This window comes from Sapajus apella, unplaced genomic scaffold (genome assembly GCF_009761245.1).
Source record: "Sapajus apella isolate SASKATOON/1434 unplaced genomic scaffold, GSC_monkey_1.0 scaffold107, whole genome shotgun sequence".
In the NCBI taxonomy this organism is placed as follows: Eukaryota; Metazoa; Chordata; class Mammalia; order Primates; family Cebidae; genus Sapajus; species Sapajus apella.
In genome coordinates, this window is record NW_022437047.1 from 2402660 (window position 1) to 2414756 (window position 12097).

At 49.8% G+C, this 12097-nt stretch overlaps 1 protein-coding gene across 5 annotated transcripts; it reads left to right on the forward strand.

The window, feature by feature from the left end:
• Positions 1-6825: 6825 nt before the first annotated feature.
• LOC116537174 (pulmonary surfactant-associated protein A-like) lies at positions 6826-11363 on the forward strand. Of its 5 annotated transcripts, none has more exons than XM_032259215.1 (6): positions 6826-6931; positions 7747-7941; positions 8227-8337; positions 9114-9200; positions 9673-10038; positions 10463-11363. In XM_032259215.1, the coding sequence occupies exons 1-6, from the start codon at positions 6907-6909 to the stop codon at positions 10510-10512; spliced, it is 834 nt and encodes a 277-aa protein (XP_032115106.1). In that variant the 5' UTR covers positions 6826-6906; the 3' UTR covers positions 10513-11363. The 5 variants fall into 5 exon arrangements, with proteins under 5 accessions (XP_032115106.1, XP_032115108.1, XP_032115109.1 ...); XM_032259217.1 differs by having other exon boundaries at positions 9123-9200; XM_032259214.1 differs by lacking the exon at positions 6826-6931 and adding an exon at positions 6957-7036 and having other exon boundaries at positions 9123-9200.
• The last annotated feature ends 734 nt before the right edge of the window (positions 11364-12097 follow it).

Genomic DNA, 12097 nt, shown 5'->3' on the forward strand with positions numbered 1-12097 from the left:
GTGTGTGTGGTCGCGTGTGTGTCCCTGAGCCTATTTCATTGGAGACAGTTGCTGCCATCTGCCAGTTACAATTAAAGGTACAGAATGAGAATAGCTCTCTCCTTCTCCTCAAAACCTCAATACAGCATAATGTGTTTCTCTGGGGTTTGGAAGTTTCCAAATGTTCAGGACGGAAAGAAGGGTGACAGAGTTGCACTGGCGAAAGTGAAAATAAAAACAGGTAATGTGATTTTAAAAGCAAATTGGATGCTATTCCCAGGTAACAGAAAGATATTTATGTGTCATTCTTTTTAAGAATGAAATGGCATTATTAGAGAGGCATCAATATAATATATATGCGTGTAAATAGAGAGCACACAATATATTTTGTGTGTATACCTATGTATATAATGCATACACACATATTTGCTCAGTTTCCTGGCTGCCTCAGGAAAGAAAAGCCGTAACTTCCACCCCCTTCTTGTGGTTGAGCTGTCCCTTAGTGATCGTAAAATATATCCATGACTGGGAAATTAATTTGTGTAACCCTTTGTCCTCATTCTACAAGTAGAATAAGCATGTTCCTCTTCCCAGAGACAAAGGAAGGGGACCGAGCTGGAAAGAGGATTTTTGGGTAATTTTGGCAATCCATGCCACCCCTGTCAACCTCAGTTGACCGAAGTGTGGAATGGGGATTTACTCTCTGTACAACTCCTAGAGTGCTGTGTTGATCCAAAGCGACAGAAAGCTCCAGCGGTCACAGACTGCTGGGATACAGAAAGGGAAACAGAAAGCAGTCACACTGGCCCTCTGCCCTTGTGATAAGGCTGCCTCCTACTGCTGGCACCCAGGGCGGCTGGAAAAGAGGCCAGGGGAAGGCTCCCCTGAGCAATAAGAGAGAGGCCTCAAATATGCAGAGAAGCCCATGCACTGTCCTCAGGGCGTGTGCATGGCCTCCACTGTGCAACTCTTTGAAACAGGAGAATCCCCTGATCTCCTTCACATGGTGCATGATGGGGGTGTGGCTCACCTGTGTGGCTGCCCCACTACTCAAACCCCTAGGGGGAGCATGCAGATGGGCAGGTTCAGAGGCTGGGGTGAGTGCTTTGGGCTCTGGTCCTGCAGTAGTGTCGAGGAATGGGTGTCTATAAACCCAGTGTTACAAAGCACTTTCACCTTTGCTGTACACAGATGGCTCATGTGTTAATCAACTGAATGGACCCTCTGCCTTATCACAAGGGCAGAGGGCCAGTGTGACTGCTTTCTGTATCCCAAGAGTTCTTGCCCAGCATCCTGGAAGAATCCGATCACAAGCAGGCTAGAAGGATGAGTGCAAGATTTTATTGAGTGGTGGAGGTGATTCTCAGTGAGATGGATGGGGACCCGGAAAGGGGAATGGAGTGGGAAGGTGATTTTCCCCTGGAGGCGGGCCACCCAGTAGCTGGTCTCCTCTCTGATCACCCCTGGCTAAACTCCCCTCAGTGTTCAGGTGTCCCTCCTCTTCTCTCTCTCTGCCACATCATTCCACTGTCCATCAGCTTATCAACTGGTCTGCTGGTCTGCTTCTGCAGCCTGGGGTTCAGGGTTTATATGGCTGCAGAATAGGGGATGTGGCAGGCCAAAAGGCAACTTTTTAGGCACAAAAACAGAAATGTCTGTCCCCATTTAGGGCCACAGGTCTTCAGGCTTGAGGGTGGGGCCTTTGCTGGGGAGCCACCTTTTTTTTACCCAGTGTTTCACTGTCTCCTGTCACCATCATTTCCCCCCTCTGAAGAAGCATATCTAACTGCCGTTGGAATATGGATGATGTCCAGTCTTAGCTAATTCCTGCTGACGGGGCATTGTTTTGGGGGAAATGTTAGTCAGATTCCTCACAGAGATCTATCTAAGGGTCCCTGGCAAAGGGAAGCCATCATCTAAGGCTCCAGTTGCCTGATCATTTTGAGTTTGATGACCTCTAAGTGACAGAAAAAAAAAGTTTTATAAGGTTAAGTATGCATGGGTTAAAAATGTGTATTGTACAAGGAAAGAATCTAGTACCAAAGATTACAGAAATAAGAAGTAAAATATACTAATTATCCTGAAAACACTATTGTGCCCCATGGTATAGAAGAGAACAAAGGTAAGAACAGCAAGCATAGACAAGACTATAAAGAGAATATTCATGGAATATTAATTAACACTTTTCTTTTGTGATTTTTAGCTTGAGGTTCCCGATCTCTTCACATTGGTATTTTGGGCGCTCTTCTGTATTGAAAGAGGTGACTCTGTCGACTTCCCAGGACTTTACTCAGGTATAATGAATCCAAGAGTCTATTCTGGTGACCTTCACAGCCATAAGAGTGGAAAGAATTACAGTGCAAGGTCCCTCCCAACCAGGGCCTATTGAGGGAGAAAGGTGAGAAAGTACCTTTACACTACTAGTTTCCCTGGGCTGAATAGAGGTGGCCCTGGTTCATGGAATTGGGCCTTCAACAGTTGTTTTAGTTCCTGTTGGAAATGGACCATCAAGGTTATGTGTTTAATTAAATCAGAGGTTTCTTAGTCTAGCAAGAAATTACAGTGCGAAAAGGCCATCCATACATAGTCTCAGAGGGTCTCGAACTCAGTCTTAAGGAGTGTTTCCGATGCATAGCAGTACAATGGAAAGAAGGGTAGTCCAGGGGAGGTGAGTGCCCTGAGACAGTTTCCTGATAAAAGGCAAATATCATTTGTCTTTTCTACCTTTCCTGAGGATTGTGGTCTCTAAACACAATGAAGATGGTAGTGTATGCCTAGTGCCTTTGAGACCCCCTCTGGGTGACAGATGCCTTGAATGAGGGGCCATTATTGCTCTGGTGGAGCTTACAAAGTCCAAAGTGAGGAATTATTTCATTGATTAGTACTATTAACACCTCAGAGGCTTTCTTGGTCTGACATGAAAATGCTTCTACTTAGTGAAGGTATCTATCCATACTAGGAGGTACTGCCTTTGGCATATGGGTGAAATCAATTTGCCATTCTTCTACCAGGTATCCTTAGGGGAAGAAGTCATTAATTAAGGGGATTGTTTTGAGGCAGGTCTTGCAAGCATTAAAAACCTGCTTAACTGTTGGTATCAGGTTTTTACCTGAGAACAATCTCTGAGCCAGTTGACAGGTTATATCTTTACCTAGGTAGAAGTCCTGGTGAATGCTTTTAAGAACTTTCCACTGGTTTCCAGCTGGTAGATGAAGCATGCCATCCTCTGATTATAACCATCCTAAGGACTAAAGGATGTATCCCCTAAAGGTGGCCTGTTCTATTTCCACAGGAGAGTATTGAGGTTTTATTTCTCTTTTGGGGCCCTCCCAGATCAGGAGGGCTTCAAGTGGGTCAGACCTGGGGCCCCCTTGCTGCTGATTTAGCCGCTTGGTCTGCCAGCCTGTTTCCCTCAGCTATTTCATCCATTCCTCTTTGGTGACCTTTACAATGTATTACTGCCACTTCCCATGGGAGGAAAAGCGAGCAAAAAAATCTATTAATTTCCTCATGGCATTTAATGGGATACCCATTAGCTGTGAGGAAGTTCCTCTCTTTCCAGATAATGACATGGGTATGGAGAACTAGGAAAGCATACTTAGAATCAGTATAAAGGTTAACTGTTTTTCCTTGGCTTACTTTGAGTGCCCTCATGAGGGCGATTAGTTCAACCAGTTGAGCACTTGTGCCTGAGGGAAAGCTGTACTCTCAACAATCTCGTTCAGAGTAACTATTGCATACCCTCCTTATGGGTTCCTTGTTTGACAAAAGAACATCTGTCCGTAAAGATAATCCAGTCCGGGTTCTCTAAGGGGCTTTCCCTGAGGTCTTCTCTGGCCACATAAATTTGTACTACTATTTGTTCACAGTTATGTTAAGTTCTTCAGCTTCCTCTGGGAGGAAGGTGGTTAGATTTAGGGAGGAACAGGTTCTTAACTGGACTGCAGATCCTTCTAATAACTGAGCTTGATACCTGAGGAGGTGGTTTTGTCTGTTAGCCAGAGACTTTTCTTAGAATTAGTCCTGCCACATTATGTAGGGTATAAATGGTTAAGTTTACCCATGGTAAACTTAGTAGCCTCTGGTACCAGCAAGGCTACTGCTGCGATGGCCCAGAGGCAGGCCAGTCATGCTTTGGCTACCAAATCGAGCCCTTACTCAGATAGCCTACAGGCTGCTGGCTGGACCCCAGACCTATGTTAGGACTCCCAGTGCCATTCCCTTTCTTTCTGACACATAAAGATTAAATATTTTTCCTTTGGGTACACTAAGGGCTGGTACCTTAAGCAAGGCTTGTTTTAGTTGGTCAAAGGCCTTTTTAGCCTCCAGTTCCCAAATTAGACAGCGAATGTTAGCTGCTTGAGTCTCCTTTATTAGGTGATATAAGGGATGTGCTATTTCACCACACCCAGGTATCCACCGTCTGCAGAATCCTGTAATGCATAAGAATCCCCACAGTTACTTGAGTGTTTGGGGGAGGAGAAAGGAGGAGATAGGTTTAATACTTTCTTTGGCCAATGCCTTGTTCCCCTCTGACAAGACCAGGCCTAGGTACTTCACTGAAGTCTGAAAGAGCTGAGCTTCAGATTTTGAAAACTTATATCCTTATAACCCTGCAGAGAGAAGAAGCCCAGCATGGAGAGTGAGGCCTCAAGGAGAACGAGAAACGCACTTGAAGGAGAGCAGACTGGTGGGGGCAGTGGGGCCTGAATAGGAGAAGGAGGCTTGGATGCGGCTGAGTGGCCTGGCATGGGCACTCAGAACTCAGCAGGGACGGAAACCATTCTGAGAGCTAAGAGTGACAAACTTGTGTTGGATGGAGAACCATCTCTTAATGACGTTCTTTAGATTTACTGGTGCCATGTGCTGGTAAACTGTAGCTGTTTCAACATCAAACACGGATAGTGACCCTGCAGCCCGCAGCCGAGTACACGGCTCCCCTGGCAGTTGATGCCAAGGCTCACACACCAGTCCATGTTGCTACATATCAATCAATAGGCAACAAAGACAGTGTGATGAGGAATGGGATCTTTACCATAGTCCCGGAGTGCATCCTCACAACATAGTCACTGATTAAAACCAGAAAAAGAATAAATTTACATTGGCAAAGTGTGACACCCACCACCTTAATTAAATGATCAACACAAACATCATCAGCCTGGGGCAAACTAAAATTACGTGCTGCCCGGTAGAATGGGAGAACAGCACCATGGAGTGTCTATGGTATTTCTGCTGAAGTCACAGAACCTCAATGGCATCCTGAGCCAAAACATCCGAAAAAAACAAAGTGAGAAGCATTCTACACAGTAACTCTCCTGTGGTCTTCACACCGTGTTCAGGTCAGGAAGGTGAAGAGAAGACAGAGTGACTTTGTGAGTTTCAGGACACTGAAGAACCGTGACAACTGAATAAGGCACATGGCTGGGAAATGGATCCTTTGCTATAAAGGACACTACTGGGGCATTGGGTACATTTTGCATAGGGCCTGAAGGCTATTTGGAGTTATTGTATCAGTGCTAATTTCTTGACTATGGTTATAATAGAAAACTGTCTTTGTAAGAAACAATCAATAACGTATTGGGGTGTTGGGGTTTCTTGTTGGCAATCTACTCTCATAGATTCAGGAAAAAATATTTGTACTGTGCCAGCAATTTTTCTGTAAATTTGATGTTTCAAGATAATAAAAAGAAAAAGGAAACTGAGGTTCAAAATGTTATATAACCTGACTGAGTCCACATGGGTAATAAGTGACAGCTCTGGGTCAAAACTCCAGTGCCTTTCCCTTAAAGCCATGCCCTGCCCCGCCAACCACATCCAAGGTCCTCCACATTCCGAGTTGGCCTCTGTTCCTGCTCATCACCTGCAAAACAGCCCTGACTCCCCACAGCCGAGCTGCCAGAGCTGCTCCCCACCTGCCCTGCCCTGCTCTGACCTGGCTCCCCCATCCCACACCTGACCCAGCACCCACCGCACGATGTGGCAGGCAGCACTGGGGCACCTGAAAGACTCCATGCTGCAAATCAGCACTGCCCGGCTTTCTGCTTCCGGGAGTGAGGTCCATTGGCTGAGCTCTCACTCTCTGGAAGAGCTCCAGACTCCTCCTTGAGAGTGTGAGATTTTTTCAAACCAATTTCAAATAAGCCGGGGAAGGTTTTCTTGTCTTGGTTCCCATCATTACCACCTCCACAGTTGGAGATTCCCTCCTAATCGAGACACTTGAACCAGGACCTCACCAACTAGGGCTTCATATATCACTGGGCCACTTAACATGGTCAGCATTGCAGGTTGTCAGACATCACCAAAGACAGTTCTGCCACAGACGGAAACTGTGGCTCTCCCGTGGTCTTCCAGGTGCTTCCCTGACTCTTCCAGTGAACCCTCCAGGGCACAGGGAAGTGGAACCTGCAACATATTTGCCTGCCACTCTGCCCATGCGCCCACCAACTTGGCTGCAGGCTCCAGGGACACGAGCTGGAGGGGCCTGGATTCAGAACTGAGCCAGGTCACAGGGCAGATAGGCTGCCTGGACCAACCTGACCACCCTCGGCTGGAGCAGTGACATCTTCATTGTCTGAAACTAAACCAGGAACCCAGTGGGACTCCCTGAGTGCCTGTGTAAGGGCTCTCAGCTTTCACTGCTAAGGAGCTTGCTAGGGACAGGGTGGGTGACCTCAGCCAGATGGGAATTTCTCTTCTTATGGACCTGGAGTTTCTCTTTGGCAGCTTCTGTGCTCCCCTCAAGGGTCCTTCTGGATCGTCCAGCTTGAGTGCTCTATGAGGAAATGTGCTATGTAAACATCATGCCTATTTCCTGCCTGGAGCACATGTTTTAGGGTAGGGCTCTCAGGGGTGTGGAGGAAGCCTGGCAGCCCCCACCCCTATAAATGCTGCTGTCTACCTTGCCCTCTGACTTGGAGGCAGAGACGCATGCAGCTGAAGGCTCTGTGTGTGGGTGAGTTTAGCCCCATCCCCTGGGTGGTCTCCAGCATGAGGCTCTCAGGCAGAGAGGACCAGCCCAGCAACCACAGGCCTGACCAAGGTCCAGCTGGGAAGAAGGGCGACTCCCCATCCCCCACTGGGAGGTGTTCACGGCACAGTCAACATGGGTGACCTGCAAAGACCCTCCTGCTTTGATATCTTCCTTGGCCAGGTCCATCTCTACAAGGGCTCAGCAGAACCTATAGGAGGGGGAATGAGAGAACAGAACCCAGGGAGAAGGGGGATACTCCATGACTGACCACCTTGAGGGACCCCGCTTATCCCTTTTCATTCTTAGGTCCCTGATCTTTTAGAGCCTGAAAAGAAGGTAACTGAGCATATGAGGGTCAGATGAGTGAGTCAGTGAGTGAATGACCTCATCCTTCCTCCTACCAGCCAGGGAGGGACAGGGGAGGTTGCCTGCAGAGCACTGAAGATTCAGCTGCAGTCAGGGAGGTGAAGCCAGTTCCCCAGGGTAACATGGTGAGGCACCCACAGAGAGGAGACGGCATTGCAGCCCAGGTCCCCGGGCTCCCCAAAGCTCCTTACTCTTCCTCCTCCTCAGCAGCCTGGGGATCCCGCCACCTCCAGCCTGAGGCCTGAGGTGTGAGGCCATGCCAGGTGCCAGACAATGCTGGGAATTTTCCCGGGTGCTTTGGATCTTCCCAGCGCTCTGGTCTCACCTGCCCTGGCTCTCGGGCTCTGCCCAGCTTCCTGAGTCCTGACAGAGCACTGTGGGGGAGGTGTTGGCAGAGGTGGCAGGTGAGCTCAAAACCATCCCTCCTGCAGGAGCAGCAGCTGGAGCCGGAGCCATGTGGCTAAGCCCGCTGGCCCTCACCCTCATCTTGATGGCAGCCTCTGGCACTATGTGTGAAGTGAAGGACGTTTGTGTTGGAAGGCCTGGTATCCCTGGCATTCCTGGATCCCACGGCCTGCCAGGCAGGGATGGAAGAGATGGTGCCAAAGGAGACCCTGGCCCTCCAGGTACTGTGCTGAAGACTCTGCTCTCAGCTGCGGGACACAGACCCCTTTTCAGGAGGCCCATCTGTCCACGCCCCTAGGCTGGGGGCCATAGTGAGCTGGGTGGGACCTGGTGGATTCCTGGGGCCCTTAGGCTGGCGCATCCTGGAGAGTCTGTCCTCAGGACGTGGAGAGTGCCCACGGAGTGATAACTGAGTCAGCCCTAGTGATAATGGGGGTCGAGTCTCACTAGCTCCAACCCAGTTGTGGGTGACAGATCCCACACATCCATGTCCCTTTTCTCTGCAGGCCCCAGGGGTCCCCCTGGAAATACTCCAGGTTCTCCTGGGAATGATGGGCTCCCTGGCGTCCCTGGACAGTGTGGAGAGAAGGGGGAGCCTGGCGAGAGGGGCCCTCCAGGTGAGCAGGGTGGGGCAGGTGGGCAGTGGAAACATGGGCACAGCGACCCTGAAGTCAGTTACACAGGGATGACGGGGATCAGACCAAGCCTGCAGGTTCCCCAAGGCCATTTGGCTCAACCTAAGAAAGCGAACATAAGCTTGAGGAAGAAAGCCAAGGTATCTGGGGAGTGTGGTCACAATTCAGGGAAGGGCAGATGTAGGAAGTCCTCCCTGCCTCATGACTGCCAATAGGGAGTCACTGAGTCAGGTGTGGAACGAGGGACAGCACTGGGAGGCAGGGCCGGCACGTCCTGGGACAGAGGTGCTGGAGGCAATCTGAAGGGTGAATGCAGACCAGGCATCCAGGCAGATGGTGTGATCGGGAGCTCCACAGGCAGACGGGAGCTTGGAAGCTCTGAGTGGTAATCAAGTCCATCAGGGCAGTGCAGAGAGCATCAGGCTTGCCCTTGGTAGAGGGTGTCAGAGAGGGACCTATCCAGAAGACAGAACACCCCACAGAGGAGAGCAGAGAGAGCCGCTTGAGGAACAGAGCAGGAAAGAGGACAAGGGGTGGAGGTTTAGCATGGGCAAGTCTAGTCTGCACTGAAAAATGGAGGAGCAGGGATGTGGAAACACACTGGAGTCTCCTGGACCATCTGAACTGGGGTCCTGGGCAGTGCATATGAGCAATGAGATAACAGAGCTCCAGGATTGCAGACGACAAAACACCTGCGTGGCAGCAAGTGGGGGTCTTCACTGGCCTGCCCCTCATTCTGTGCGGGGCTCTCTCCACAGGGCTACCAGGGCTTCCAGCTCATCTGGACGAAGTGCTCCAAGCCACACTCCAGGACTTCAGACACCAAATCCTGCAGACAAAGGGAGGTAAGGGGACCCTGGGCCTCACAGGGTAGGGGTCTCCCACAAGTTCCCCTCATTCTCAGCACCAGCTTCTAGAGCTTAGAGATGACAGACAAGTGTGCACATGCAGGTCTTGGGGAAAGGACTGATGTGTGCTTTTCTGATGTCTTTGAATGGCCCAGAGGAGACAGAAGCAGACACAATTCACTCCCCATTTCATAGGAGAGCAAGTTCTCCGCCTGTCTTGCTTTCCACTGAATCCCCGGAAATGGCACCATTTCTGGCAATAAGTAGTTGATAAATAGATGAATGAATAAATGGATGAAAGCCTAGAAGAGAATTTAGAAAACTGGGATTGGAAGAGGAAGAGAAGACACAGAGAGAGGCAGAGATGAGATGGAGACACCGGGAGAGCCCGGTGGCAGAAAGCCCAGGTAAGGGAGGTGGCTTAGAGACAAAGCGGTCGGTGGCCTGACCCGGACTCCTCTGCTCTCAGCCCTCAGTCTGCAGGGTTCCATACTGGCAGTGGGAAAGAAGGTCTTCGCCACCAATGGGCAGTCCGTCACTTTTGATGCCGCCCAAGAGGCATGCGCTAGAGCAGGCGGCAGCATTGCTGTCCCAAGGAGTCCAGAGGAAAACGAGGCCATTGCAAGCTTCGCCTATAAGTACAACACGTATGCCTACGTGGGCCTGACCGAGGGTCCCAGCCCTGGAGACTTCCGCTACTCAGACGGGACCCCTGTAAACTACACCAACTGGTATCCAGGGGAGCCCGCGGGTCAGGGAACAGAGACATGTGTGGAGATGTACACAGACGGGCAGTGGAATGACAAGAGCTGCCTGTACTACCGACTGACCATCTGTGAGTTCTGAGAGGCATTTAGGCCACGGAACAGGGAGGACGCTGTTCTGGCCGTCAGCCTCCATCCCGACTGTCCACTTGGTGCGTGAGATGCTGGAACTTCCTTTCAATAGAATTTACTTGGGGCCATTAAGGCTGGAGGCATCCTTAGCCACTTCATTCCCCTGATGGGCCCTGACTCTTCCCCATAATCACTGATAATCACTGACCAGCTTTGACACTCCCCTTGCAAACCCTCCCAGCCCTGCACCCCAGGCAGCCACTCCTAACCTTGGCCTTCAGCATGAGATGGAGCCCTGCTCATTCTCCATCTGGTCCAGCTCCTTCACCTACAGATGGCAGCAGTGAGGTCTTGGGGGTAGAAGGACCCTCTGAAGTCACACAGTGTGCCTGCCTCCTGGTCCCCTCTGCTCTCCCTCTGCAGCCCACTTCCTGCCCAGTGCCATCAGGATGAGCAGTCCTGGCCAAGCATAATGACAGACAGAGGCGGACTTCATGGAAGCCCTGGCTGTGTAAAGCTGAGGACACAGTGGAGATTCTCTGGCACTCTGAGGTCTCTGTGGCAGACCTGGTCAGGTACTCCATGAGGTCAGAGGGCTCAGGGGTGCCCCAGAACAGTGGTGGCCAAGCCAATCCCATGACTGACATGTATGATTCACTCCTTTGAGTCTTTGGATGCCAACTCAGCCACCTGACCTGAAGGCAGCCAGCCTAGGCCTCTAGGGAAGAGCTCCCTCCCGAGTAACTTCCAACTGATGGACAAATCTGCACCCCACATCAGACTTCAGTGGGCATTCACACCACCCCCACACCACTGGCTCTGCTTTCTCCCTTCATTAATCCATTTACCCAGATATTTCATTAAAGTCATTATGTGCCAGGTCTTAGGATGTGTCCTGAGGTGGGCAAGGTACCCAGAGGCGATTGAGGATTTTTTTTCCCTGAGCCTGTATCTTCGTCTGTGAAATGGGCATAAGATATTTGATGCTGTCACAGTTATTACCCCTCCCAGCTATGAAAATTACTACCAGAGCTGTTACTACACATAAAGGCTATTGAGCACATACCAGGCGGCAAGCACTTTTAATACAGCTTATTATTTACTATTCAATCTTCACACAATGGGACCAGTAGTTTTCTCCATTTTTATAAGGACACTGAAGCTTAGAGGAGTTAAATGTTTTGAGTGTTATTTCAGACAGCAGATGGCAGAGGCTGAATCCAAACCTATCTTCCTGGATCTGAAGCTCGTGCTACCAGCCACCCCACCCCTGAGCTGAATAAAAATGATTTAAGCATAATAAATCATGAATGTGTTCACATGAGTTTCCATAGTGTTCGTTACAAGAAATGTCTTATGTAAATCCAATGAACTCTGGCTCTGAGCCCCCAATTTTCTGAAGATTGGAAAATTCAATCTCGGGATGTGCTTTCTTTGTTTGGTGGGGAGGGGCCACCTGCTCTCCTCTCTGAGATGGTGCAGGGGGATGGGGAGCTACAGACACCATTTGGAAGAACACATGGGCATCATGAATCCACGTGGTCTATTTGTGGGTGGGGATACCGTGCCTTCTGTCCCCCACTCAGCCACCTGAATGATTTCTGCAGCCCAGCAGTGATGGTGGCACTCAGGGTTCAGTCTCAGGCCTCAGTGAGCCATCGGAGTCTCAGGTCTGCATGGAACAGGACCGCACTCCCATGACCCAGGGCTGCGCAGGAATGAGGCCATGTCCCTACTTGCTTGAGGGGGCAGCCACATATGTGTCCCACCTCCCACTTCTCCCCCTGTAACACCTGTGAACACCTTCCTCAGTGCATTTATTGCTTTTCTTGGGCAGAAGGAAGCTCTGGATCAACACTCAGAAAACCAATGAGAATGAGGGGAACAATTTCTCAGTCTTTTCTGAATGTCAATTTTTAATCTGATCATCATTCCACATGTGCTTAGGACCCAGCACACAAATTATTCACCTTCTTCAAAATTAAGAAAAAACAAGCAGAAGCACTTACAGATGTTTCTCAACTTATGATGGGGTGACAAAATCAATGTGCAAAAATC

What these genes read in the sequence shown, in the direction of transcription:
- LOC116537174 (XM_032259214.1), top strand. Translation starts at nt 6,967, where the DNA reads ATGAGGCTCTCAGGCAGAGAGGACCAGCCCAGCAACCACAGGCCTGAC. An exon ending in AATCCTGCAGACAAAGGGAG is followed by an intron (nt 9,201 to 9,672) that starts GTAAGGGGACCC and finishes CTCTGCTCTCAG; the next exon opens with CCCTCAGTCTGCAGGGTTCC. An exon ending in GTACTACCGACTGACCATCT is followed by an intron (nt 10,039 to 10,462) that starts GTGAGTTCTGAG and finishes CTCCCTCTGCAG; the next exon opens with CCCACTTCCTGCCCAGTGCC.